Source organism: Tyto alba, unplaced genomic scaffold, assembly GCF_018691265.1.
Source record: "Tyto alba isolate M040663 unplaced genomic scaffold, T.alba_DEE_v4.0 Super-Scaffold_8, whole genome shotgun sequence".
NCBI classification, from domain to species: Eukaryota; Metazoa; Chordata; class Aves; order Strigiformes; family Tytonidae; genus Tyto; species Tyto alba.
In genome coordinates this window covers 19,195,370-19,221,235 of record NW_024881329.1, presented here as the reverse complement: position 1 = coordinate 19,221,235, position 25,866 = coordinate 19,195,370, and the positions used below count along the sequence as shown (strand labels likewise).

At 62.5% G+C, this 25,866-nt stretch overlaps 4 protein-coding genes across 5 annotated transcripts; 2 read left to right on the top strand and 2 right to left on the bottom strand.

The window, feature by feature from the left end:
- The first annotated feature begins 618 nt into the window (after window positions 1-618).
- Window positions 619-4,838, top strand: VPS37C (VPS37C subunit of ESCRT-I). 2 transcript variants are annotated; one of them, XM_032994005.2, is made up of 6 exons: window positions 619-685; window positions 1,207-1,322; window positions 2,127-2,232; window positions 2,315-2,486; window positions 2,861-2,943; window positions 3,205-4,838. In XM_032994005.2, exons 3-6 carry the CDS (start codon window positions 2,140-2,142, stop codon window positions 3,943-3,945), a joined length of 1,089 nt encoding a protein of 362 aa, XP_032849896.1. In that variant the 5' UTR covers window positions 619-685; window positions 1,207-1,322; window positions 2,127-2,139; the 3' UTR covers window positions 3,946-4,838. The 2 variants fall into 2 exon arrangements, with proteins under 2 accessions (XP_032849896.1, XP_032849897.1); XM_032994006.2 differs by having other exon boundaries at window positions 624-675.
- A 338-nt stretch (window positions 4,839-5,176) lies between these two features.
- Window positions 5,177-11,745, bottom strand: CD5 (CD5 molecule). Its single transcript, XM_042785429.1, has 10 exons — window positions 11,640-11,745; window positions 10,424-10,462; window positions 9,802-10,089; window positions 9,634-9,696; window positions 9,080-9,388; window positions 8,002-8,286; window positions 7,625-7,756; window positions 7,112-7,165; window positions 6,608-6,730; window positions 5,177-6,410 (listed from the first exon to the last, which is right to left on the bottom strand). Exons 1-10 carry the CDS (start codon window positions 11,689-11,691, stop codon window positions 6,325-6,327), a joined length of 1,431 nt encoding a protein of 476 aa, XP_042641363.1. The 5' UTR covers window positions 11,692-11,745; the 3' UTR covers window positions 5,177-6,324.
- A 3,448-nt stretch (window positions 11,746-15,193) lies between these two features.
- Window positions 15,194-20,702, bottom strand: CD6 (CD6 molecule). The gene is made up of 13 exons (XM_042785423.1): window positions 20,645-20,702; window positions 19,309-19,386; window positions 18,493-18,552; window positions 18,010-18,318; window positions 17,624-17,923; window positions 17,431-17,499; window positions 17,139-17,279; window positions 16,850-16,978; window positions 16,636-16,740; window positions 16,450-16,530; window positions 16,127-16,327; window positions 15,531-15,695; window positions 15,194-15,391 (listed from the first exon to the last, which is right to left on the bottom strand). Exons 1-13 carry the CDS (start codon window positions 20,697-20,699, stop codon window positions 15,294-15,296), a joined length of 1,791 nt encoding a protein of 596 aa, XP_042641357.1. The 5' UTR covers window positions 20,700-20,702; the 3' UTR covers window positions 15,194-15,293.
- A 979-nt stretch (window positions 20,703-21,681) lies between these two features.
- SLC15A3 (solute carrier family 15 member 3) lies at window positions 21,682-25,139 on the top strand. Its single transcript, XM_042784886.1, is given in 12 exon segments — window positions 21,682-21,717; window positions 22,523-22,936; window positions 22,938-23,093; window positions 23,424-23,532; window positions 23,535-23,685; window positions 23,762-23,921; window positions 24,013-24,108; window positions 24,187-24,214; window positions 24,217-24,342; window positions 24,423-24,561; window positions 24,702-24,838; window positions 24,969-25,139. Coding segments are annotated over 12 exon segments (1,668 nt in total). The 3' UTR covers window positions 25,085-25,139.
- The last annotated feature ends 727 nt before the right edge of the window (window positions 25,140-25,866 follow it).

Here is a 25,866-nt window from a genome sequence, read left to right as displayed (position 1 = left end):
CTGCAGCACAATGGTTAACTGGTTAAAACAGCTCAAACTGACCTTAATAATTCTATTCCACAAATATCTATTTTCTAATAATCTCAATTCGCAGGTATCAGAAGCAGCCCCACTGGGCTGGCAGGTAAAGCTGATAAATCTGTTGCTTGCATTGCTCAAGCTCCTGCTGGAGCCAGGCCATACTGAGGTTAATCGCTACGGTGTTGGAAGACTAGCGTTAGGATGCATCAACAGCACAAAATAAATTGGCAGACCGACAATTCTCCCAGGGAGGTATAAAATAAAAAACAAACTTCAATTAGCATCAATTACAAAGGAGGCTGCTGGGGGGTGGTACCAGAGGGCAGGCCCTGCGAGACACAAACGGGTAGGATGTAACGATTCAAGCAGGCCAGAGCTCGAGGAGAGATACACCGGCACATAAAGACGTAGTGTTTATTTTTAAAAATGCGTAATATTTATAAAATACAGCCTCTCCCGACGCGCACAGCGGCCCCACTGCTGGGGCACACAAGATGGCGGAGGTGGGATGTACCACCCCCCTCCTCCACCCCTCCGGGGAGGGGGAGTCGCACCGCCCCCCCCCGCCTCCGCTTCGCGATGGCACCGCCCACTTCCGCTGCCGCGCCGGAAGCCGGAAGCGCCGGGCGGAGGGAGGGTCCCGGTTGCGCGGCGGTGAGTCCCGGTAACGGCCTCCCCCCACCCCCGTTCCTCTCATTCCCCCTTCGTTATCGTCCCACCGCTACCCCCGGCCCCTCCGCTGGGTGATTGCACTCGTTACCCGCCGGGATCTCCGCGGGCGCGCAGAGGGGGTGGAAGCCTCGGCCGGGCCAGGCCTCGTCCCGGGAACCGCGGGGGAAGCCCCGGTTTCGCTTCCCCCCCGCCTTCCCCGCTGCGCCGTTCCCGCAGCCTAGGACTGTGCCCAGCCCCTCAGCCACCCTCCCGGCGGTTATTTGGACACTTCCCCTTGCCCGTGCAGCGGCGGGGATTGCCCTACCCATTTACTATTCCTACTTTTTTTTTTTTTCCCCGAAAACTTCACTAACAAAGACAACAACGAGTTTATTTCTGCTGGCTGGCTGAAATCACGCATGTCGTGAGGGAGCTTATTCCCCAGCTTTTAAGTGGTTGTTACTCAGCTCTGGCTGGATTTGGGGTCGAAAAGTTTGGTAAAACCCCAAACCTCCCCTTGTCGTTCCGCGTCAGGTGCCGAGGCTGATGCCAACGTCCCCAGAGCGACAGCGGTGGGATGTGTCACCCGGGTGAAAAGTAGAAAAGTCACCAACGATCAGAACAACGTTGAAATCCCCATCACCTCTTTGGTATGTCCCTTTCCCTCTCAGCTCCTGCACCCCTCCCCTCTTTTTTTAATGTATTCCACATTGTTGCATCCCGTATCTGAGGCACAAACACCTGATATTTGCAAAATCCTACCAAGCAGCCCGGATTATTTGGGATAAATTGTGGATATAGCACAGCAAATTCATTATTCCCTTGATTTTAGTAATAATCTCGCCGCTTTTTAAAGTCACAAGTGTTGCATCAAGCTCACCACACGTGAATAACACTGGCACTTAATGTTTTCTAAAGGCAGCAGCGGGACGCGACAGCCCCACATAGCTAAAAAGGAGGACACAGAGAAAGAAAACGCATCAAATAAAGCAGGAGCTGAGGAAGTGGGGGAGGTGGTGAGGTGTGGGAAGACCCAGGGTGGGGGGGGACCACTGGAGGGGGCACAGCCCCCCTGCTGCGGGAGGTTTGCTTGGCGGGACGGGGACGTGGAGTGGGATGGTGTGGGGAGAAGCCAGCTGGAGTATTGAGAGTTGGGGTGATGTCGCGCTGCTGTCGAGCGGCTGGGAGTGGGTGTTTTCTTCACAAAACCGTCTGGCACGCTCAAGTAATCCTTCCAAATAAGCTGTGAAAAGGGAAAAAGCCGGTTGCCAAAGCAGGGTTGAAGGGATATGTTCTGTTTCCTTTCTCCCTCAGCCTCGCTGATTTTTTTATAGGGGAACCTCCCTGGTGTGGCTGCCTCAAGCAGTTTAACAAAGCCGGTTTTCAATCCCTTGTAGGATTTAGCACCTATTAGAAAACCTCATTTTTATTTGATTTTCTTTCCCCGTCCGCAGCTCCAGCGGGAGGATGGACACCCTGAGGAACCGGACAGTGGAGGAGCTCCAGGAGCTGCAGGAAAACGCAGAAGAGATCGAGCGCCTGGCCCTGGAGTCCCAGGAGGTGCGTGTGGACAGCGTGATGCAGCCCGGGCTTCGGTAGCACCTCGCTTGCCCCCCGTCACCATCAGCATTTCCTCCCGCAGGTCCAGGAGCTGCAGCTGGAAAGGGAGATGGCCCTTGCCGCCAACCGCAGCCTGGCCGAGCAGAACCTGAAGTTCCAGGCGCCGCTGGAGACGGGGCGCGCCGACCTCTCGAACCGATACGAAGAGCTGCAGAAGCTGGCCGAGCGGTGCAAAGAGCAAAAGGCAAAACTGGGTGAGCATTTGCAAAGCTTGCACGCTTTCCGATGGAGTCACGTGGGCTGCAGTTAGTGCAACATCCTTCCCTTTTGCCTACCTGGGCCATACCGAGCAGAGAAATGTTCTAGGGTGGGGACAGAAGGGACTCTGCTGCTTATAAAATCTGTATTCTCTTGTTTCCTGGTCAAAGACAGACCAAGGATACTATCCCAGCAAAAAACCCTTCCAGGGCGGCAGTGGCTAAAGTTCTTTCCTCTTCACATTTTCTCCTTGCACCCACAGTTGCCAAGGCAGGAAGGCACTCCTGTGAGAGCGCAACGGGGCTGCGTGCTAGTGATTTTTTCCTGGTTTTGTGTTTTAACATTTTGCTCGGCTGCTCTGTTTCCTCAGAGAAATTTTCAGCCGCGATGCATCCTCAAACCTTGCTGGATCTCCTGCAGGTGGAAAGCCAGAAAATCGAAGAGGAGTCTGAGGTGAGCTTAAGGCTTAAATCCATTAGCAATTCAAGTGATTAGTCCCCAAAGACTTGTAATTATACTGCCAAACCTAATCCCTTAGAGCAAGGATTATCTGTTTGTGGGTTGGTGTTGCTTCAAAACATCGGATTGTCCTTTGGTTGCTTGTGTGTGGTGCGATGGTCACCTGTCTCTGAGAAAGGTGTAAATCCTCAGCTGGGCTTGGGGAAGGAGAGTAGAGGGATGTGGTGCTGAACCCGAGGCTGTCTCGTCTTCCAGAAAATGGCCGAGCAGTTCCTGGAGGGCGAGGTGCCTCTGGAGACATTTCTCGAGCAGTTTTCCCCGATGAGGAAGTTGGCCCACTTGCGCCGTGTCAGAGTGGAAAAGCTGCAGGAGATCCTGAGGAAGTTGGAAACGTCGCAGGAGCCCGGCAGGGACTCGCAGCAGCCGCCTCCTCCCCTACCTGCGCCCGCAGACCCGCCGAAGCCTCAGCCCTTCCCTTCAGGAGCTCCTTCCTTCCCTTTACCCTACAGCCCGGCCCCAAATATGCCGGTTGGCCCCACAGCCCACGGAGCTCTCCCTCCTGCTCCTTTCTCCGGCTCCCCGGTCACGGTGGGACACGTTGCTTCCTCCCAGCCGAGCACCCAGCCCGCCTTTCCCTATAAACCTCCTCCGGGTCCCAGTTACCCGCCCGTGCAGGCTGCCGACGCCGTGCCAGGGTACCCCAAACCCCCCTCGGGGAGCTCGGCTCCGGCGCCGGGCTATTCCTGGTCTCCATCCAGGGGTCCACCTCACCCCCCACCATTTTCTAGCGCTCACCCTTCTCCACCACCACCCAGACCCGGGTACCCTCCCTACTTCCCACCTGGAGCAGGGAGACCCCAGTGCCCCTACCCCACCCAACCCCCTCTCCCAACTTTCCCAATCCCCCCGCAGCCTCCCTATCCTCCTGGACCTCCCCAACCCTTTGGGTACCCCCCACCTCCAAACCCTCAACGCCCTGCTTGGCCTGGCTACTAAATCAGGACTCCTGGGGAGCGTCCTCTGCTGCTCCCTCCATTTTTTTTTTTGGGGGGGGGGGGTGTGTCGTTTTTTTTGTTTGTTTGTTTTTTTGTGGACTGAGGAAGCAGAGCATCGCCCCGTCGATGCGAAAGCATTACGCAGGATGAGACCGTAGCGGCTCCGCGGGTCGCAGATGTCGCACCGTCACCCTTTTCGCAGCTCTTCAAAAGACACAGCGGGAATCTCCGGCGGTATTTCCCGCGCAAAATACTCACTGCTTTCCAAGAAGACTCCCCGGAATGCAAGAGAAGCAGAGCCCAGCTCGGCTTGCAGGCGATTGGTAACTGGTTGTGGCGGGGAGAAGCAGCCCGGGCCTTGAGGTCTGTCTGTCTGTCTGTCTGTCTGTCTTTTATCCACCACAGGAGCCTTTCCAGCCTCTCGCCAAGGGCTCTGGTCGCTCCCCGGAGTTCAACGCGTGGATATTTTCTCTGCTTTTTGAAGTAAACCGGGCTATCACGACATCCCGGGCTGCTGCTTTCGGGGAGGGGGGCACATTTCTGGGGGGACTCGGTGCCTCCTGCCCATCTCAGCAGCCTCCTGTGTCCCTGGCCTCTCCTGCAGTGCCCGGGGCGAACAGGGTGGGGATTTTTTTGGGGGTGCTACAGGCTCCAGCCTTCCTCACGTCCCCCTTCTCAGGAAACACTAGATAACCGAGGGAGCGACAAGTTGACGTTAATGGAAATGGGATTTGCTTTGCTCAGCACTTTATCCTACGACTCCTGCCTGTGTCCCTTAAGTTATTTATAAGGAAAGATTCCTAATGGACTAGAACAAGGCAAATGCTTGTGGGGTTTGGTGGAAACAATTCCGTATCTGTGGTTAATTACAGTAATAAAACTTGATGAATTGCACGTGGGGTCGCGGCAGTGGTTGCTTGTGGAAATGATGGGGCATCCAGCTCACACTTTCTATTGATCTTTTTTATGCCCTCCTGGCAGCCTTACACCAACTTCCTCTTGATTTTTGTCAATAAAACCTTTCACCCTCTCGCAGGACCATCGTCTTCAAATTCATCTTTCCTGCTTTCTTGTTTTCATCTTTCCTAAGGGGCCCGTTTGCGTGGGGCTCTTCCGCATCAGCCTGTCTCTCCCCTCCTCCAGCACCGTCCCGCGTTTTCCCTCCCCAGCTGGGAAGTAGACGCTCTAAGGAACAGCACTGACAGCGTTGGAGGGAAGAGAACAAGACGTAATCATTAGAAAAAACCCGATTTTATTACAACAGTTACTGCTTATTAAATATCTCAGACTTGTTCTCAGTATTTCTGCCCTCCCCGTGCTCCTCACATCCCTGCTTTGCTTTGTACCTCAGCCCCGATCGCGCGCCAGCCCACGCAGACGCAGCCGAGCGGCTGTTTTGGCAGCTCCCCCGGGAAGCTGGCAGACACGGGTCTCGCAGGCGAAGCTCCGCACCACGGGTGCCTGGCAGAGGGCAGCCCATTTCTCTTTCAGCCTGGCCCCGGGCGGGAGGAGGAGTGCGGTTATCCCGGTTTTGAGAGACGGAGAAGCTGGCCAACCCCCCCCTCTCCGAACAGCCGTGAGCATGGCTGCTCTGCTCTCAGTGCCTGCTGCAATCCAGCTGCCTCTTAAGACTCGTACAAATAGCTTAAAAAAAAAACAAAAACAAAAACAACCCACCTCACGCTCTGCCATGGCTCAAAAGCAAGAGGAAGCTTTCTCAGAAAGGTGCTCGTGTACCGGGGTGCAGCCGAAGCTGAGCTAAGCTGGGGTAGAGCTGAGCTTAGTGCCCGCTATGAGCAGCTATGGAGGAGCACAGGCACGCTTGGCTCTGTGTCTGGCAGGGACTGGGGGGACCTGGCCCCCCCAAACCCCCCAGAGGTCTCACGTCATGCTGGGGTGGGGGTGGGGGAGGGATGCAGGTGGGTTTTCAAGGTGAGCAGCACAGGTCTTGCGTCACCTCTGTTCAGTTCATCATGGCGTAGAATCGCAAGAGGGTTTGGGTTGGAAGAAGGCTTTTCAAAAATCATCTCGCTCAACCCCACCTCCCGCCCCGGGCCTGGGCAGGAACGTCTTCCGCTCTCTCACGTTGCTCAAAATTTTACTTTTTTTGTGCTTCATCCCACCTCTGCCTGCAGGGTGGGAAGGTGGCTGACAACGGAAACGAGGGTGCTTGCCAAAAAAAGAAAAAAATGCAAGAAAAGCCGCTCATTCAGCAGTTGCTCAGCTTGGCTGCCACATGCCTGACCACCCTGGGACAGTGCTGGGTGACAGGCGGGGGGGGGGGACACACACACAACACACACACACGTGGATGGCTCGGCTGGGGACAAGGGAAGCCCACGGGGGTCCTGGTTCTGGCGAGAGGTGAGGCAAGGGGGGGTCACACTCTACGGGCAGAGTGCAGGTCGTAATCGCTGTCGGAGGAGTTGTCCGGAGGGTTGGAAGCTCTGCACGCACCTTCCAGGGCTGTGAAGGGTGGGGAAGGGGAATGGATGAGGCTTATTAACGGTGATTGGGGGGTGCACCCCCCAGCCCTGCCGCACCCCCTCGCCTCGCGGCAGCCAAAATCTTACCGCGATGCTCTTGCCCGAGCGGTTCATCCCCACCGGCGTGTGAGGGAAGGGAACACGGAGGAGCCGTTCCCGGCATCCTCCTGCCCTTACCTGGGTAAGCCGAGAGGTAGGAGCTCTTCTGGGGGGGCTGAGTGTAGTCGTTGTCCCCCCCTTGCACCCGCTGCCCCTCCGCCCGCGGCCTCAGGGTGACGGTGCTGTTGCGGTGGAAGGAAACTGGAAGGGATGGAGGGAGAGCAGTTGGGATCGGGGAGGGGGTTTGGGGTGGCGGCAGGGGGTTCGAGGCAACCCACCCACCCGGCTGCTTGGGAAGGGAAAGAAGTGTGTCGGGGGGGGGGGGTGGCTGAGTAAAAGCGGGACCCGCTCCCGTACCCCGAGCCGGAGCTCGGCTCTCCCGGCTGAGTTAATATCGCTCCGATGAGTCAACGCGGCGGCAGGAAGCGAGAGCCGGGGACGGGTCTGAGCCCGCTCACACCTCCGCTGCCTGCTGCGGTCCGGGGGCGAGCAGACACCCCCCCCCCCCCCCCCCCCCCCACACACACACCCCCGAGACACCCCAAACCCAGCCCCGCGCTGGGTGGGGGAGGTGCTCCTCACCAGTTTGGTTGAGTCCCGTGGGGCCGATCCACTGGCGCTGCTTCTTTTTGGAGACTGGGGGGGCAAAGGCAGGCGGGTGAGAGGGGGGATCTTCGCATCCTCCGGCTGTCTCCCCCCCACCCCCCCTCCCCCGCTGGCCCCATATGCCATTCTGAATAATCTCCCCCCCCCCCACCTTCCAGTAATCCCTCCCCCCTTCCAGTAATCCCCCCACCGCCCTGCGGGACCCTCCGCCTGCTCTTTTGTATCCACTCGGTGCCTAATCCCCAGCGCAGCCTGCAAAGGCTCACCCCATCGCACACACCCCCCCGTGCCCACACATGTGGGACAGGCTTGGGGACGATGGGGCGGGGGGGGGGGGGTGTCATCTCCCAATTCCCCCACCCCACGAAGGAAATGATGGGGAAACAACAGGGATGGCTGCACAGAGCTGGCAGCCCTGAGCTGCCGCGTGGTGACGGCCGAGCGGGAGGAGGAAGAGGAGGAGGAGAGGCTCGGGAGCTCATCACCTACTTTTCTTCATCAGCCTCCTGTAGGCAGGAGGGCCGCAGATGAGCAAGAGGATGGCGAAGAGAAGCAGGGCCAGGCAGATGCTCACGATGGTGCCCGCCGCCGTGCCGGTGGGATGTGGCTTCGAGTCCTGGCCTGGGGAGAGGACGGGTGTCAGCGAATGGGACCCTTGTCCCCATGGGGAACACCCACCGCCCTGCCAAGAGGGCTGCAGGGAGCCCTGGAAAGGCTTTCCTCATCTCCCTGCCCCGAGCTCGCACGCTCTGCCCATTCCCCAAGGGGTTCACGCAGGGAAATCCCAGCTCCCCGCATCAGCCAGGGATGCCCGGCACTGGGTGCTACCCCCCAATTCCCCCCAGGGATTGAGCCCGACTGCTTACACACGATTCTGATCCTGGAGCACATCCGGGGCACCCCGAGGTTGTTGGAGCAGTGGCGCAAGTTGGAGGTCCCGCAGGTGACACCTCCTGAGGTGGGGTCCTGGATCCGGGTGCTGGAGGAGAGGTTCCCACAGCGCAGCTCTTGGCACAGCTGCCTGCCCCACTCAGCTCGCTGCACCTTGTTGTCACACAGCACCTGCCACCGTCCCTTGTGAAAGACCTCGATGTCCCCTTCGCAAGGCGTGGGGCCGGCCGCCAGCCTCCGCAGGGCCTGCGGCTGCGAGCCTTGGCGGAGGAAAAGGGGTCAGACCCAGGGGGAGACATCACAGATGGGGCTCAGCATCCCACTGGCACACACTCCTCCCACTGGGACCAGTTCACGGCGTCTTGGCTTCCCCCTTGCACCGCGGGGACTGGGGGAACACACGCGAGCCGTACCGGGGCCGTGTGGCGAGGATTTTTGAGCTGTTCCCGTGGGATGTGCAGCGGGGAAGCCCGTTCTGCCAGCTGCCGCGGTGCAGCTCGGTTAAATCCCCACACCCCCCCACACTAAATCCCACTGGTGGGCTTCCGAGCTCGGGCAGATGGCAGGACCCGGAGGGAAAACCCTCCTCACCCCGTGGCTTAGCTCTCCGTGCCGCGGCGCCGGCACCAAGCCACTCCGCAGCGAGATGCTGCTGGTGGCAAAGGGACACGCTGGTGACAAGCACCAAGGGTGCTGGGCTTTGCTGGGATACCCCATGGTGGGTTTTTGGGGTGCTAACGTGGCGCCACTCTCACTACCCGGCTTTTCCTACTCGCAAGGCTGCTGCATTCGAAGCCCAGGGTTGGGGGTGCTGCTGCCAGGAACCGAGCGCGCCGGGGAGATTTCCTGTTTTGCCTTCGCACGCAGGAGAGGAAGAGCAGGAGTGGGTGGATGGGGTGTGTGGGGCAGTTGGGGATGGGGCCGTTGCTTTGCTCCAGGCTTCAAACCACCCAACCAAAAGCAGCCCAAGGAGCTGAGGGACAACCCAGCCGGTCTGCTGGGGCAAGCGAGGGGTGCGGGGAGGAGTGGGGCCGTGCCGGGGTGAGCTCTCACCCGAGCAGATGATGAAGGCAGGCACCTTCCCCTGCCAGGAGCTGGTCCTGTTGAAGCAGTCAAAGAGCTGACGGTCCTTGCAGGGCTCCACCACCTCCCACCGCACCGGCAAGTGGCTTTTCTGCTCCGGCTTGGCATGGCCGTGGTCGTTGATGGCGTTGCCGCAGTGGAGAGCCTGGCAGATGCGGGGGGCCAGCTCTGGCCAGTTGCCGAGGCTGTCTCCCACAGCCCCCCACAACCCCTGCCTGTGCAGCTCCACGAAACCCGAGCAGCCAAAGTCCCCATCCACCAGCTGCAGCCTGGCGGGTCCTGGTGAAAAACGGGGCGGAAGAAACACCTCGTTACAGACCAGGACAATATTTCTTCCCATTATTGAGCAAAAAGTCCCCAAGCCCGCCATAGCTGGAGTTTAATTTTGCCCTGTCGATGCTGCAAACGTTATTAATGAGAACAGGTGATCTCCCAAAGCTGGGGGGCGGTTTGCTTTGCTGTGTGTACCCCTCAATTTGGCCGTTGCCGCTCTGCTCCCCTCTGGGCAGGGATGGGGTTCTTACCGGTGGGCTCCGGGGTGGTAACCGGCGGTGTCGGTCGGGGCTCAGGGGTGGTTTTCACCAGCTCTGAAACAAGAAGAAAGGCAGCCAGGTTGGGGTGGCCGGTCCCTAGGGATGGGGTTGGGGGGGGGGGGGGTACACGGGGTGTGTGGGGGGACGGTCTGTGCTCACCGCTGCAGGCGAGGACAGCATGCTCGGTGCAGTTTGCCAGCACGTAGTGGCACTGCGTCAGGGAGGCCGCTGTCCCCAGGCACTGCAGCGCGCGTGGCTCCTTCCCGCCGGTGAAGATGACCCGGGGGTGCTCGGTGACGGGGGGGCCACAACCCAGCTGCTGGCAGATGCCACCCAAGCCAACCTTGCTCACGCTCTCCCGGCACACGCGGTTCCACTTTCTCTCCCACATCACCTCCAGCATCCCGGCGCAGCGGCAGCCACCGTGGGTGAGCCGTAAGCTGGGCTCTGCAGGGAAAACACGGGCGTTTTGGGGTTTTCCTTCCCTTTTCAGCGCATTTTTCCACCACCCAAGGCTGGAAAAAGCCCTTTGCTGGCACGTCGCCGCAGCCCAGCGTGCTGCTCGGCACCGGCGTGCCCGAGCTTCTTGTAAAGTGGGGCAGGAAGGAAACGGAGCGTTGTGGGGTGCACGGCCGAGTGGAGAGGGTTTGGGGGAGCAGGGGTGCTGTGGGGCTGAGCGGGCAGAGCTGGCCGAGGCAGCTCCGGCAGCCGTCACGTTAACGAAGCCGCGGCCGAGGAGCTGCTAATGAAGCCACGGCACTGCACCCCCCTGCACTCTCACCTCCAGGTCTCAGGGTGGCTTCTCCGTGGCCGGGGATGGCTGCAAGAAAAAGGGGGACAGGGAATCAGTCCTGCCCCTCACCCCAGAGAAAGTCGAGAACCCCCAGTTTGGGGCAGCGGCTCCCAGCTCTTGGCCTATCGCTGGTTATTTTGGGGGAGAAACGTGATTCTGGGGGCTCAGGTCAGTTTTTCGCCAGGGTAAAGATGCTGCTGGTGGAAAGGAGCTGGTGATGGCGGCCGGTTGTCTCATGCTCCGCGCCAAGCTGTAATGTTGGGAGGACACCTCTGTCCCCAAAGCTCAGCGGTGGGTGGCCACATGCCCCCCACCCCGGCACTGGGGGCTGGAGGAGGAGGCTGGCTCATGTTGTTTTTTATTTCCCTTGGGAATAGAAGAGCATTTTTGGGTTTTCTCAGTGAATTTGCTCTCCCTCCTCCTCCTCCTCACACCTTTAATTAAAATAAATAAATACAAATGACTTCACGCAACTGGCCATAGCACTGCTTGCCGGGCTGCCCATCCATCTGCTGGTGGATGATTATGAAAGACAACGGGCAAGGGCACCTGCTAATTACCGCTAACTAGCTCGCATCGCTACTTGTGGGCCAAGCAGCAGTGGATGGTGGCACCATCACCACAGTGAGCCGGAGCCTGCGGCCGCCCACTGTGCCATGTGGACCAAGGGGCAACCAGGGACGGTTGGACCTGGCAGGGAACGAGGGTGGGGGGACGGCTGGCTTCCCCCCAGCACCCATAAATTCACTCCTGGGGTGCGATGAACATCTCGGGGACCCCCAGAGATGGGGGGGACTGGGCACATGTGGCTCCGGTGAGGCATGCCCATGTTTTAGTGTGGGCTCGGCAGCCCCGCTGATGGCCACTAGCCCCTCTCCCCTGCCTGGCCTGAACCTCCCCCCCCAAGCTTGGGGCTTGCCCAGGGTGGGCACACCATGAGTGAGCTGAGATGGGAGCATCAGTGACCCCCCCCCCCCAGCCGAAGACACAGGATTGAGCCCCCCGAAAATGTGCCGGGCTGCCTTGGGGGGGGGTGTTTACCGTGGGATTTCAGGGGGCCCAGGCTATGGCGAAGCTGGGTCCCCCTGGTCACCCCCAGCACCGGAGCTGTCAGCGCACTTGCACAAAGCAACCCTGGCCCCAGCATCCCCCCAGAGCCCTCCACCGTGCTGAGACACCCCCCCCCTCCTCCAACTGTACTCACCCCACATCCCTGCCAAGAGCAGCAGGCGCAGGGGGAGCAGGCGGGCTGCCATGGGCACGGCCAGCCGCCTCCGCTGCCGCGGGCTGAGCCAGAGGCTGCCGGGGGGGGACGGCCGCCTCTGCTACCCGGCCTGGGGAAGGCAAGTGAGGCAGCCGGGGGGGGGGGGGGGGGGGGGGAGGACAGGCAGGAACAGGCTGTTTTTCCTCCCTCTGTGGTTTTCTGCGTCACATCTACGCTCGTTTGAAGTCTCAACCTGGCAGCTGCCTCCCCAGGTCCCACTGAGCACGAGAGCAAAGGGGAGAGAAACCTAAAAGGGGGGGGGGGGGGCTCAGCCCTCACTGCATCCCCCATCCTGGGGTCCCTCCTCATCACCCCTTACCTCTGTAGAGGGTGTGAGCGCGGAGGGACGGTGAACATACCTGGTGCTGGGGGGACCCCAGCTCTCCGCTGGGTCCCCACAAATGTGCCGGTGGCTGGAAGGCAGCGTGGCCAAGCGAGAGCAACCAGACCTGGGGTGGGGTGGGGGGGGCACAAGCCACAGTGGTGGGAATCGGGGGTTTTGAGTGGTTGGAGCTGGCAGCATTCAGAGGGGAAAATCCCAACCCCGGCAGCACCTCCCTGGTGCCGGTGAACTGTTTGGGATTTGGATTGCAGCGGGAAAACTGGTGACAGCCACTGAAGCAAAGAGCCCAAGCTCCCACGAGGGTCGGATGCCACCCTCTCTGCTGCGGGGAGACCTGCGGCCGCTCTTACGTAACACCAGCCCCTGCCAAAAATAGCTTCCCCTTGCCGGCGGCTGCTTCCCTCCTCTTCCTCCCCGACCTCGCCAGCTCGTTTCGCCTCTGCCCCGGCTGCACCGCCTGCGGTCACTGGTCGAGGCTGCCAGCTCCTGCAAAGGAGCTGATGCACATCACACCACGCCACGCCACGCCACGCACCATGGCAGCACCCAAAACACCATGAAGGCCCCCCCAAGAAGGGTTCACCCGGGGCACATCCCCGCTTACTGGCACCCCAGGGGACACCCTCTATCCCTGCAAGGGCACATGGGGGCACAGGCAGTGATGGACTGGGGAAGGGAGAGGCATTAATTGATTGTGCCCTAATTAATTCCTCCAAATCCAGGTCATGCATGCTAACGAAGGCAGCTGTTTTCCATTGACCCGGTGGCATTTCTGCTGAAAGGAGAGTGCCTGGGGGGATGGTGCTGGGAGGACTGGGCTTTCTGGGCGAGAAGCTCCTGTCCCCTCCCGCTGCCACCACCCTGGGCTGCTGCCTGGGGATGCTCCACTCCTCATCCCCGGAGCAGGACCTTGACTCCGCTGGAAGTTTTCTACCCCCAAACTCTCTCCGGGTTGAAGAGTTTTTGGTTTGTTTTTTTTTTTTTTTTCCATGACTCAAGAGGAAGCTCGCCGGGGTGCAGCGGGCAGCCGTGGGCTGCCAGGCACGGGCAGGGCTGGGCAGTGATGCTTGGGGAGGTCGGGCAGAGATGCCAGGCGATGCCAGCAGCACGAGCACACTGTCCCCCACCCAGGCCCCAGCATCCCTGGAGGTAACTGAGCTCAGCAATCCCCCCACCTCCCCCGCTCCTTTAGCTTCTTGCAGCCCTCCCAAATCCCCTTGACCAGGCAGAGCAGAGCCACTGCCTGCGCTGGGCAGTGCTCCCTGCTTGTTCCCAGCCCCTCCCAGTCATTTTTTGGGGGTCCTGCTGACTCCCAAGACCCAGCTGGGGATGTGATGGGAGGAAGCTCTGTTGGGGAGACTCACGGGGTCCTGGTGCTGCCCTCCACCCGCCCCCTGGCTCTGGGCTGGCGCGGTTTTGGCAATGCCCCGGGAAAGGGGTGCAAGTCCCAGACCTGCTGGTGGGCCCACCCTTCCCATGGGACTCAGCCGGGGGTCCGCAGGCTGGGAGCCAAACCCCTTGCACCCCAAATCGTCCCGAGGTCAGCGATTCACCCTGAGCACCCCGGGATGCATCGCCTCTAGGAAAGGTCCATCTCCCCCTTGTTATCTCAGGGTGCCTGACCCCCCTTGGGCTTGGGGTGCTTGGGGTCCAGATCTCCCCTCCTCTGGAGGCCCCGAGGTGCCATGGGCAGGATTTGTGCCGCAGTTCGGTCAGAGCATCCTTGCTTGCTGCCGGCGATGCGAGTCAGCTCCTGTGACAGATAAGGACGATTATCATTTTTTTTGCGGTGGGGCTGGGGCAGGGTGGAAACGTTGGGACATGCTGACGTGCTGCCTGCCCGGGGAGAAACCTTTGAAGAGGCGAGAGCTGCCTTTTGGTGCGAGCAGGAACGGGCTTGTCGGCTGTCAGCACGCTGCTGCCAGTCCGATGACGGTGGAAATGGCATTTCCCAGCACCTGTCATCGCATGCGGGAGCAGCTTGAATAAACGCTCTGGTGCTGATGGGCCCCGTCCTGTGGCCGGAGGTGACATCCAGACCCTTTGCCCCGACGGGAATTGGGTTATCCCCCCTCCTTGAGGCATCGGTACCCCCCTGAGGCATCGGTATCCCCCCCGCCCCCCGCCAAGCAGTCCTAACAACCATCCTTGCAAAAGCACCATCATCATCCCACCCCAGCCTCGCCACCCTGGCCTGGGGAGCCACGAGTGTGGCTGGGGGCACTCCCTGTCCCCACCCCTGGACCCGCTCCTCTCCCCACTCTGCTCGCAGCAGCCCGTCCTTGCTCTCACCTCCCTCCTCTCCCCTTTGTCTGGGGCTTTTGTTGCTATTTTGGTGCTTCCTCCGTTGTTGTGGCGTGGCCCCTTTTGTTCGGGGCCGCCGCCGGAGCCTCTCGCCTCGGTAAACAGCTGGAGGATGTGGCAGGGGGGACCAAATTTTCCACGGGGGTAGGTCTGAACCCCAACCTCCGCCGAGGCTCCGCCTCGGGGAGATGGAAACCTGCCAGCGGGTGCCGGGGTGGGAGACGCGCCGCGGGATATGGTTCGCTGGCGGAAAAAGCCACACGGGGCGCAGGGAAGCCCCCTCCAAAGGGCAGGGGGTTGGATGGAGGCGGGGGGTCCCAGCCCCAGGGGTGATGGCTGGGTGTGATGCCTGGCTCGGCTGGGTGCAGCCCCCAAGCTCACCAGTGTCCCTGTCTCCAAGCTGTGACTGGCACAGGGTGATGCTGCTTCGCACGGGATGCTGCAGTGGGATGCCCCAGCTTTCACCCCGGGGGGTGCTGGTGGGGGTTATCCCTCCCTTGAGCTCTGGGTAAGAGGGACAAATCCACCCTGGGCTGGAAGCTGCCTCTGCTGTGTTCAATATCTGCCCCACAGCCCCAGGCTGGGGTGAGAAGGGTCCGGGACCCCCCTCAACACCACGGTACCACCCGGTGTCCTTGGGCTGGGACCCCAGTGACACCCCGGCCAGCATCCCTCGAGCCCCCCCGGACAGGGTTTATGGGCACAGTGGCCAGCATGTCCCCAAAATGGGGTGCGGGGGGGGCACCCCTGTATCCATCATTGTGTTATCACGGAGTGTCAGGGACGGCTGTGGGACATCCCCCACCCCACATCCCCACCACCCGCCTCGTATGGCCGAGGGACACGGTGACCCGCCAGGAAAAGATTTTAATCTCAGCACAGGTCCCCTGCCAGGTGTTGTCCCCCCCCCAAGCCAGGTCCCCTCTGTGTGTGACATCCAGGCAGCCTCAGTAGGTAGAGCCCTGGATGTCATCGTAGTCGCTGCCTTCAGAGGAGTTAGGGTCCTGCGTGTGACCCCCCGAGGGGCAGGAGGGAGCCGGCCAGCCTGCGAGGGGAAAAACCCATCAAGCAGAGGGGCAGGGAGCAGGAGGAGGATGCTGGGGGGGGGGGGGGGGAGGTAGAGGGGCCCTGCACACCCCCACACACACCACCCCACTCACACCCTGCCAGTGTGGGGTCCTCACCAGGGCATGTGGGGGGGTCCCCGGGCGGCTCCACGCCCTGCACGTTCTCGTACCACTCCCCCGAGGAGGTGCTGGAGCTGTCGGCGGGGGGGGAGTCTGCTGTGGACACGGGTACCGGGCAGTGGGAGAGCACTGGGGTGGGGGCACGGGGCATTGCTGGGGGACCTGGGGGGAAACAAGACGCTTTCCACCCCTGTTCCCATCCCCTGGGGTCCCCCCCCTGCCCCCATTCCCTACCCTGGGTCTGTCCCCATCCATCCTTGTTCCTGTCCTTGGGGTCCCCCCAACCCTGCTCCCCTCCCCAGGGCAGTTTCCATCCCTGTTCCCACCCTTGGGGTCCTCCCACCCTCATTCCCCTCCTCAGGGGCTGTCCCCAACCCTGCTGCCATTCCTGGGGTCCCCCCACCCCTGATCCCCTCCCCAGGGGCTGTCCCCATCCCTCTTCCCACCCTTGGGGTCCCCCCACCCCTGCTCCCACCCTTGGGATGTTCCCACCCCTGATCCCATCCTTGTGGTCCCCCCTACTCCCCTCCTGGGGGGATGTCCCCATCCCTGCTCCGATCCCTGGGACCAGAGAGCCCCCCAGCAGTGCCCACCTGAGCCAGGGTAGTTGGTGTAGCCGTGGGTGCTGGGTGCTGGGTGCTGGTGGGTGGCATCGCCAGGGGGCAGGGGGCAGCCCCAGGTGTGTGGGGGGGGCGCGTTGTCATTGCAATAGAGCTCGGTGGAGGAAGAGGAGGAAGAGGAGGTGGAGGAGCTGCTCGCCCTGCCGCAGGACGGGGGGCCCAGTTTGGCCGGCACTGCGGGGCACAGGGCTCCCGTTAGCCCCGGGGCTGCAGGGCTGCTGCTCACCCACCCACGGGCAGGACAGACAGACAGACAGCGCTGCAGGACAGAGGGACGGACACCCCTCGTGTCGTACCCTCCGCAGGGAATGGCTCCATCCCATCCTGGCTGGGCATCAGCGGGAGCAACTGGTCCCCGGGCTGCCGGCGCAGCGAGTCTACGGGGAGGGGGGCATCAATGAGGGGCACCCCCAGGACACCCTGGGGTAGGGGCAGGGTGGTTTGGGGGGGGATGTCCCTGGGGGTGGGGGGCTACTGCTCACTGTAGAAGGTGGAGAGGGCCACAGGTGGCTTGGTGCTGAAGTCGTAGTGTTCGTAGTCAGAGTCGTCGGAGTCCTTGGCAGCGGGAAGGGCTGCGAGCAGTGGGTCTGGGGGGGGGAGGGGGAGATGGGGAGGGGGCAGCCGCCACCAGTGGGGATCTTCTGCCCCACAGCCAGCCCCCTGCCTTTACCCCTGGCAGTGACCTACCAGACCTACCTGGACCTTTGGGAAGGCTGGGGGGCATCTCCCGGTAGTCATTGGAGGTCCCAGAGGGCGTGTTGGGGCTTTCGGCACCGTGGGTCAACCGCACCGGCGCGGCCAGCCCGAGGGAGGACGCAGCGTGGGCTGTGGGGACAATTGGGGGGGGGTTGTCCCATGGCATGGCTGAGCCAAGCGCAGGGCGCTGGGTGGCCCTGGCTGGGCTGGCAGTGTCACCCCCTCCTTAGCCAGAGCCTGCCATGCCCCCCCGCCTCCTGCCTGCCGTGGCGGGGGGGGCCTTCCTTACCGCTCATCTTCCTCACCCGCAGCAGGGCGGCGGTGAGGGCCAGCACGGAGAGCAGGAGCAGCACCCCCAGGACCAGGCAGAGGACGAAGAGGAGCACGTGCAGCGGGGACTGTGTCCCCACGGCCGGGGAGCCCTCCCCAGCTGTGACAGAGAACGGGCACAGCTCATGACACCTGAGGCGTCCTTCCTCCAGGTAAGGAGGGGAGGGCGGGTAGGGGGGGCAAGCGGGGTGCTCCCTGCAGCCCCCCCAGCCCTGAGACAAGTCATGGCTGAGGCTCTGCAGTATACTCACCACTCAGGACCGTGACGTTGCTCGGTGTCACCACGGCCGTCGGCGTCGGTGTCTGCAAGCCCTGGGAGCCTGGCAGGAGCGGGATAAGGATTGAGGGGCCGGGGGGGCAGAAGAAAATGGGTTGCAGCTCATCTACAGTGGACACCGACCCCCCTCCCCATGGCTTCAAGCAGGTGTGGGGGGGGTCTCATACCATTGCAGACCACACCGACTGCCCGGGACTGGTGGCAGGGAGCCGATTTATTGTAGGTCCACTGACAGTGGGCCAGCGACGGCCGCTGGCTCTCGCACTGGTAAAGCATCTTGCTGGGCAGCGTGTGGCCGAAGGAAAGCTGCCGGAGGGGCTCCCCGCACCCCAACGTGCGGCACAGCACGCTGGCCTCCAGCTTGTACCACGTGCTGTCGCACACCGTGCTCCACGTGCCGCGGAAAAAGACCTCGACCCGCCCGGCGCAACCATCCTGGCCGCCGGTGAGCCGCCATTCCTGGTGCTCTGTGGGCAGAGAGCGGAGCTGGGCCCTCGTGATTCCACCAAACCCAGCTCGGTGGCTACCAAACCCCGGCAAGCACCAGCCCCACCTGAGCACACCACGCCGGCGTCTTCTTTATGGCTGCAGTCGTGCTCCGGGGAGGCCGGGCAGTCCCAGAGATTCTCCTCGTCCCCCTCGCAGCCCAAGTCATCCCGGAGGATGGGGCCGTCGCCGCGGCCGAAGGCGGCACCGCCGTGGACGCGGACGGCCCGGCCGCACCGCAGTTGCCGGCACACGACGTCGGCGTCGCTCAGGTCCCAGGCGTCGTCGCACACCGTGCCCCAGGCACCCGCTCGTTCCAGCTCCACTCGACCCTCGCACCGGCTCCGGCCGCCCGCCAGCCGCACCGCGCCGGCACCTGGGCGAGACGTGGGGGAAAAGCGGGGGGTGACCCTGGCGCTGCGCCCTCTTCCCACCGCCTGCCCTGCGTGGGAGCAGCAGTGGGGTGGGATGCCGTTGCCCCCCTGCATCCCCCCCTGCCTCCCCACCGAAATGTGGGTGCAAGGAGCTCCCTCAGCCCTCCCGCGCTCACCTGGTGCCACCGAGGTGTTTCCAGCCGGGGTGCTGGGGGGTCCCGTTGGCTCCACGGGGGCTGCGAGGAGAAAGGGGCAGGGGGGTACAAGGGGCTGATCCCGCCAGGACCCCCCATCCGAGCCCTCCGAGCACGGCGGGAAGACACGGCTGATGGCGGCAGGACAGACAGCCGTGCCGCCAGACAGACACACACCCAGAGCCCCGCTGAGAGCTGGCAGGTGCCAAAGCGAAAGCAGGAGCGAGGTCAGTGGGTATCGGGGGGCCGACCCCCTCCTTTTTTTTTTTTTTTTTTTTTTTGGCTCAGCCCCGGCTCTCCTGGCAAGGCGCAGGGATGCGGCGAGGAGCAGACGGCTTGGATCCCGTGCCGGCTGCTGGGCGCTCCGCCGCTTGCAGATGGCAAACTTGGACACACACACACACACACACACACATGGGGTGCGTGGCTCTGCTGCCACCCCAGCACGCAGCCGTGGGGAGGGCGGGGGGCAGACAGAGAGGGTGCAGGAATGGGCAACCCAGTCCCCCCAAAAAGTGATGTTGCTTTGGGGAAGGATGGCCAAAATGGCATTCTGCGCCCCCCCCCCCCCCCCCAAGCTCCCACAAAATCAGTGGCACCACGGGGAGCCCCCTCGAACCCCACCAGCATGGGCACGGCTCTCTCGCACCCCTAAAATTCAATCCCCGTGTCCCCACGTCAGCCCTTCAGGGGGAGGGGGGCGTGCTGCGGGGGCCAAATGCCGTCGTGGGGTTTGCCCGCAGGGGTGAGGGAGGCAAAATCTGGCCTTAAATACGGCGGTACTGGAACACAACTCACCGGTGGGAATGCTGAAGTGGGGGATGCCGTCATGCACCTGGGATGTTGCCGACACTGCTGTCCCCCGGCTTGCTGCCCCTGCTGACAGAGAGTGTCTCCCTGCACCCCCAGAGCAGCCCCCCCGAGATCCGGGGCCACAGGTGAGGGGATGCTGCTGTCACCGAGGTCTCATTTTAGGTTTTTCCCTCTCCCCAGGCACCCAGAGGGCACGACATCGTTTCGGCCACGGGGATCAATCCCATCCTCTCCCATCCTTTTGCCTCAACACACATCAGCAGCCCGTTGCAGCCGAGCCGCACAGATATTGCCAGAAAAAAATCACCATTTGGCTCCTCCAGGGTGAAGGATTCGTCCCCACAGGTGAGGCGATTCGCTGTCACCGCCACCGACATCACGGCTTTCTCTCAATCCCAACTTCGCGGGGCGTGACAATGTAATAATTGCCATCATGATTTCTGACCAAAAATGGGCATTTTTCGGAACCATTATGTCAGCCCGCTGTGCTGATGGAGCCCGCTCCCACCTTTGCTCACCAGTTGCCGTGAGAGGCTATTTAGGGGGTGCTGGTGGGGTGCCCTGGGTGGGTAGGTGACCTCCGTGACAAGCCACCACCGTAGGCGGTGGGTTCTGGCTTAGTGTTAAAAATATGAAAGGAAAACGCAAGGGCTGAGCGCAGGAGCAGGGGACGTGGTGGGGAAGAGCCGCCCGGCGGGGTCCCGGTGCCAGGCAGCGCCGTGCCTCGAGCCTGGAGGCCAGGCAGCCACGCCGGCAGCGTGGCGGGGAAGGAGCTGTGAGCGGAAACGAGGGCGACGGTGACCGTTTTGCGATGGGTCGGAGGTGTTGAGGCTGCTTCTTGGCAGCCATTTCGGGTGTGAAACTACCCTAAAGCCTGCCGGGCTGGGGGGGGGGAGCGGCTGGCGGCGTCCCCAAAAAGCCATCACGGGGTGATGCTGGTGGCACACAAGCCAACCGGATGGGTTTCGGCCTCTGCTTGCCAAAATGAGGAGAGCCTCACCTTGTCCCCGTAGGGCCGGGGGTGGGAGCTGGCGGGTGGGCTGACCCCAAGAGCACTTTTAGGGTCCCCAAAGTCACCAGCCCCCCCAGGCAGGGCCAACCCACCGGGCAGTGAGGGGTGCAGGTTGGAGCTTGGGGGGAAGAGGAGTTCCGATTTTGCAGAGTTGCCCGCAGAGCATCCTCGCTCAGCGCCGAGGCACCGCCACCCCCCCCACACCCCCGGCCCCAGCAGGACCCTTCCCAGGGAGGTGGCAGGTACCCAAATCCGAAATCATCACAGCCACCACCCCGGGGAAGGGAGAAGGTGAGGACATTGCCGTACCTTGTCCGGGCGCCGCAGCGGAGAGAGCTGCCAAGAGCAGGCAGAGCCCTTCCATCCTGCTCAGCGGCTGTGGGGCAGCCCCATGGCGGTTGGGGTGCTGGGGCTTGGGATAGGGGGGCTCCCGTCCTCCCGCCACCTCTCTCAGCAGCCTGGGGACATGGTTTTGGATGTGTGTGTCCCCACCTTCTCCGTGGTGCTGCCTGCCGCCCGTGCGCTCTCTCTGCTCCCGGCTTGTGGTCGAGGGCTGCAGGAAGCCAGCTCAGCACCGTGGGGCGGAGGAGCACGCTGGGGTGGCGGCCCCATCCTGCGCACTTGCAGAAGGGGGGGGAAGCAGGGGGGTGGGCTCCACTCGGGGATCACACCGCACATCCGTGGCATCCCTTGGGGTCCCGGGGAGCTGGCGGTCCCACCCCGGGGCACGCTCGGGACACGCGGATCTCGCAGGAGCCACCGTTTTGCAGATCCTGGGGTGCCACCATGCCACGGGCTTGGGACAGCATCACCGGTGACACGGTGGGACGTAGCCTCCCCCCAAGCTCTGGGACCTCCATGGGGTGATGGAGCAGAGCGTGGAGTTCCCTCCTTGTCCCTCAATTTCTGAGCCTGAGGTAAGCAGGGGGACGCTCGCGAGACCACAGGTAGACAGGTAGGTGTGACGTGGCCGGTGGCTTCATGCTGTGGCACAAGAGACCTGCAGAGGACAACCCACGGTGACCCCGAAGATGTGCCACCCCGCTCCCCTGCCTGCCGAGCCCTGGCAGGAGGGAGGTCGGTGACAACGAGGTGGATCTTCCAAACAGGCTACGCTTGTCATGTTGTCCCCCACCCCAACCAACACCATGGATTCAAGTCTCTTCCCTTACCCAGCTGCTGGTCATCACAGAGCTCATTAAAACCCCCTGCTGTGGCCCAGGTGGGGATACTGGGAGCTGTGGGGCTGCTGGGAGCTGTCAGAAGCCATGGCTGTGGGCTGGCGAGCGCTGCCTTTGGGCTTTTCCCCTGCCCTGGAGAGCCCGGAGGGGCTTGGTTTAGGCAGGATGGGGTGCAAGGGCATGGAGGAGCTGGAGGATGCTGTAAGGGGCTGGAAACTTGTGGGCTGGGGGGGTGAGTTTGGGGGTGGGGGGGGGGTGGTACATGCCCATTGCCTCACTCCCCTTAGCTTCCTGCCTTCCTCCGAGACTAGGTTTTTACTTTTGCTTTATTTTTTTGTGACTTATGGAAACTTAAAAGCTGTGTGCTGTCTGTCTCACTGCCGAGTCTGGTGGAAAATAGCAGAGCGTGAGAGGCAAACAGGCACACACACACACACACACCCCCAGCCCCATTTCCTTAGGAAATCAAGCTGCAAAATAAACCCCTGTGCACTTGTGGGTCGGGGATTTTGGGTGCACGCTGCAGGGGGGGAGAGCCGGTGCCGTGGGACTGAGCTCTGCTCAGCCCAGCTTTACACCAGCCTTGGGGGGCTTCGGTGGGTGCTGGAGGGTGCACAACATCCCCCGGCACATGTGGGGCTCGGACGCCCCTATAATGTGGGGGGAGACCCTGGCCTCAAAGAAGGGATTTGGTGCTGAGGACCCAGCAGAGCTTTGCTGGTGCAGGGAAATGGCTTGGGAGGGGGGGGCTCGGTGAGTGTCTGATTGAGGGGGAAGCATGGGGAAAGCCCCCAGGAAGAAGCTGTGCTGGCTGATGGGGATTTTTGCTTATGAGCCATCATATGATATGTTTCTGTTGGGCAGGAATGGGGAATTGGGAGATGGGGAGGGACGGGAGTGACAGATGCCCACCCGGTGATGGGGACAGCCCAGAGAGGGGCCGAGGGGAGACGGAGAAGGGGCTGTGACAGGACAGGGACCCCCGGCTGTGCGTGGTGACGGGCAGCAAAACCACCACCGAGACCTGCGGTGCTCACGGTCAGGATCGGGGACAACGGGGAGCAAAGCCCCTTGTTGGGGGGGACACCCCTCAAGGGGCATCGGGGCGGCGCGCGCGGCCGTGCTGGCGGTGGAGGGGCTGGAGCGAGCGGCTTGCTTCGGCATCATGGCCATCTTGGTGCTCTGCCTCACCAGCAGCACCTTCGGCTGGGGCGGGGGGGGCACCTGCCTGCGCTTTTGGGGGGCTTCCTACCTGCTCTCGCCCGTCGGCGCCTGGCTGGCTGATGTCTACCTGGGCTGCCACGGCACCGTGGCTCTCAGCTTCTCGCTGTGCCCGCTGGCGGCACGTTTGCTGCCCGTCACCGCCTCACTGGACGGCCGCCTCCCGCTCTGCGGGCAGCTGACCGCCACCGCCAGCCGAAACCGCTCTTGGCACGGCACTGGGACGTGCCGGTGGCACCCCCCCCCCCCCCCTCCCCGATGTCTATTGTGCCCCTGCTGTCTACACTGGCCTCCTGCTCTTGGCGCTGGGCATCAGCTCCATCAGAGCCAACCTCACCCCCTTCGGCGCCGACCAGGTGAGCGTGGCAGCCGGCGGCATCTTTCTCCCTCTGCTCCTTCCCAACCTTGGGGTCCTCCTGGCTCGGTGCTTGCCCTGATGTCGTGGGTCTCCCTTCCCCTTCCACTGAGCTAAAAGGGGGTTACAGCCTCCCCTGGGGTGTGGTTGCACCCCCATAGATCACCCCCAAACCCTTTGAGACCCTTGGGACAGCCTTGTTGGGGGAAGGAGGGAGGGAAGCCGGTGGGATGGGATGTGGTGGGCAGGGGATGAAGCCGAAGCCCTGCACTCAGGGCTGAGGTTCGGTGCTGCCGAGGCTGAGCCAGCCCCGGGGCCTCCACGCTGGCAGGTGAGGAACCGGCGCGGTGGCATCACACGGCGCTTCTTCAACTGTTCTACTGGAGCCGTCTTCTCCCTGCTGGTGGTGGCCTTTGTCCAGCAGAACATCAACTTTCTGGCTGCTACCTCATCCCCGTCACCTGTATGGCCTTGGCTCTCCTCATCTTCCTCCTGGCCACCCCCACCTTCACCACCAAGCCCCCCACGGGCAGCCAGGTCTGCATCATGATCAAGCTGATCTTGCAGAGATGTGGCTGCACCTGGCTGGGGAGGTGAGAAGAGCTGGGGGTCATTGGGGGGGCTGCACCCTCCCAGCCCTGGCCTTGACCACGCTGTCCTTGTCCCCAGGCTGAGCACTCGCCGGTGTGAGCCTGGAGACCCTCTCCACAACAGCGGAGCCCAACCTGGAGCCCCTTCTCCTGAGGAAGACCTTGTCAACTTCCAGATGCTGGCCCGGATCCTGCCCATGATGTTGACCTTCATCCCTTCCTGGGTGGTCTACTTCCAGGTGAGGTGCGGGGTGGGCTCTGCACCGGGCAGGGACCATCCAGACCCTCTGGGACCAGAGCCCATGGAGCCATCAGCCCGTCTCTTTTCAGATGCAGTCAACTTATTACTTGCAAGGTCTGCACTTCCACATCCCCAGCATCTTCCAGTACAACCAGGACCACACCAGCACCCTCCAGGGCTACACGGTGAGGGACAGGGAGGGCCGGCAGCTCCTTGGACCTGAGGGGTGAAGTTTGAAGCTTTGACCTCCCTCTGCCCAGCAGTTCCCAGGTGCTTGTCTACTCCTGGCCAACTCCTGGTCTTGCTAGCCTTGGTGCCCCTGAAGGACCACGTCATGGACCCCTTCCTAGCCAGGAGGAGGCTGCTGCCCTCGGCGCTCGAGCAGATGACGCTGGGCATGTTCTTCGGCCTCGCGGCAGGTAGGACCCAAGCTGGGGAGGGGGACGCTGCCATGGGCAGGGGTCCAGTGGGCGCTCAGCCCCTCGCCGGCATCCCGCAGGCATCCTGGAGCGGCTGCATAACGGGACGGCGCCGCAGCTCATCGGCAAGGGCCACTGCCCGCTGCCCATCTGGTGGCAGGTCCCCCAGTCCCTGCTCATCGGCCTCAGCGAGCTCTTCACCAGTATCCCCAGTGAGCGGTGCCCACTTCCCCCCCCACCCCTCCCCAGGCCCCCGGGGCACCCACCGCAGCCCCACCACCACCGTGGCAGTTGGGTTTGGTGGCGGGAACCCCAAAGGGTTCAAGCCTTTCCCCGTGCGCTCTCCGCTTTCCCGCAAGCCTGGAGTTGGCTGACGCCGAGGCTCCCGACTCCATGAAAGGAGCCGTCATGGGTCTCTTCTTCTTCCTCTCCAGGGTGGGCTCGCTCTTGGGGTCGGGGCTGCAGACCCTCCTCTCCTTGCCCACCCCGGGTGGACGTGCTGCCCCGAGGGCTACGGTGAACGCTGGCATGGGTGTCACCTTTCTGCATGGGGTGCCTTTGTGGCTAGCGGGGTTATGGGGTGCGGGACACAGGGGTGTCCTGCGCGCCCCCAACCCCCCCCCCAGCTCTGACCACCCCCAGGGAGCATCAATAGCTGGTTAAGTGTTTCTTCCTGCTGGCCGGGATCCAGTCGATCACCTGCCTGCTCCTCACCTGGATCTCCAGGCGCTACCGGAGCTAGCTGCCGTGACCAGGTGTCCCCCAACTCTGCACGGGGCTGATGTGGCGATGAGGCATTGTCCCCCTCCTTCACTGGGGACAGGGATGCTGGTCCCAGTGCTGGAAGGGCAGGGTAGAGCGGGGTGAAAACAGGAACCCCAGGGCAGCCAGAGCAATCACCTCACCCCATTGTGGGTTTTTGGGGGGGAGCTGTGGGGGTGGTTCGAGCCCCGGTTTGTGGGGCAGAGGGAAGGGGATGGTTGGGTGGGTGCCAGCCCAGCGTGGGGAGCCGGCTGGGAGCAGGGTGACAGAGGTGGGGTGTCCCCTGCTACCACCCAAGGTGATTTGGGGGTGTCTCAGGATCTCTGGGGGAGCAACTGGAGGGGTGGAAATCCCTGTGGGACCCCTGATTAAAGGGACTTGCTGGCCCGTTGGCTGTGGCTGCTGTTGCAGGAGAAACACTTTGCTGGGGCTTGGGGGGATCAGGGACCGGTTGGGGGTGGGGGGGACCCCAGGACCAGGCTGCTCCCTCATCCTGGGGGTTGGGGCTGGACAGAGAGGAGGAGGAGGAAGGCGGTTTCCCCTTCACCAGAGGAAGGAGGTCCCTTGCCCCAAGGTCACCCTGGCTGGGCCAGGGCCAGGACCAGCCCCCCAAGCCCTTCCCGTGACCAGCTCCCACGTTTGTCCCCACGTGGAACCAACGTCAAGGGCATGTGTCCATCTGTCCCCGGGAACCCGGCAGGCTCTTCCGTGCCTGGCAGAGCTGGTCCCTGCAGTACCCGGGAGTGGACACCACAGGGGTTT

What these genes read in the sequence shown, in the direction of transcription:
- VPS37C (XM_032994005.2), top strand. Translation starts at nt 2,140, where the DNA reads ATGGACACCCTGAGGAACCGGACAGTGGAGGAGCTCCAGGAGCTGCAG. An exon ending in TGGCCCTGGAGTCCCAGGAG is followed by an intron (nt 2,233 to 2,314) that starts GTGCGTGTGGAC and finishes TTCCTCCCGCAG; the next exon opens with GTCCAGGAGCTGCAGCTGGA. An exon ending in AAATCGAAGAGGAGTCTGAG is followed by an intron (nt 2,944 to 3,204) that starts GTGAGCTTAAGG and finishes CTCGTCTTCCAG; the next exon opens with AAAATGGCCGAGCAGTTCCT.
- CD5 (XM_042785429.1), bottom strand. Translation starts at nt 11,691, where the DNA reads ATGGCAGCCCGCCTGCTCCCCCTGCGCCTGCTGCTCTTGGCAGGGATG. An exon ending in TGCTGTCCTCGCCTGCAGCG is followed by an intron (nt 9,697 to 9,801) that starts GTGAGCACAGAC and finishes TTCTTGTTTCAG; the next exon opens with AGCTGGTGAAAACCACCCCT. An exon ending in TGCCTTCATCATCTGCTCGG is followed by an intron (nt 8,287 to 9,079) that starts GTGAGAGCTCAC and finishes TCCTCCGCCAAG; the next exon opens with GCTCGCAGCCGCAGGCCCTG.
- CD6 (XM_042785423.1), bottom strand. Translation starts at nt 20,699, where the DNA reads ATGGAAGGGCTCTGCCTGCTCTTGGCAGCTCTCTCCGCTGCGGCGCCC. An exon ending in GGAGCCATTCCCTGCGGAGG is followed by an intron (nt 16,328 to 16,449) that starts GTACGACACGAG and finishes TGTGCCCCGCAG; the next exon opens with TGCCGGCCAAACTGGGCCCC. An exon ending in CACCAACTACCCTGGCTCAG is followed by an intron (nt 15,696 to 16,126) that starts GTGGGCACTGCT and finishes GTTTCCCCCCAG; the next exon opens with GTCCCCCAGCAATGCCCCGT.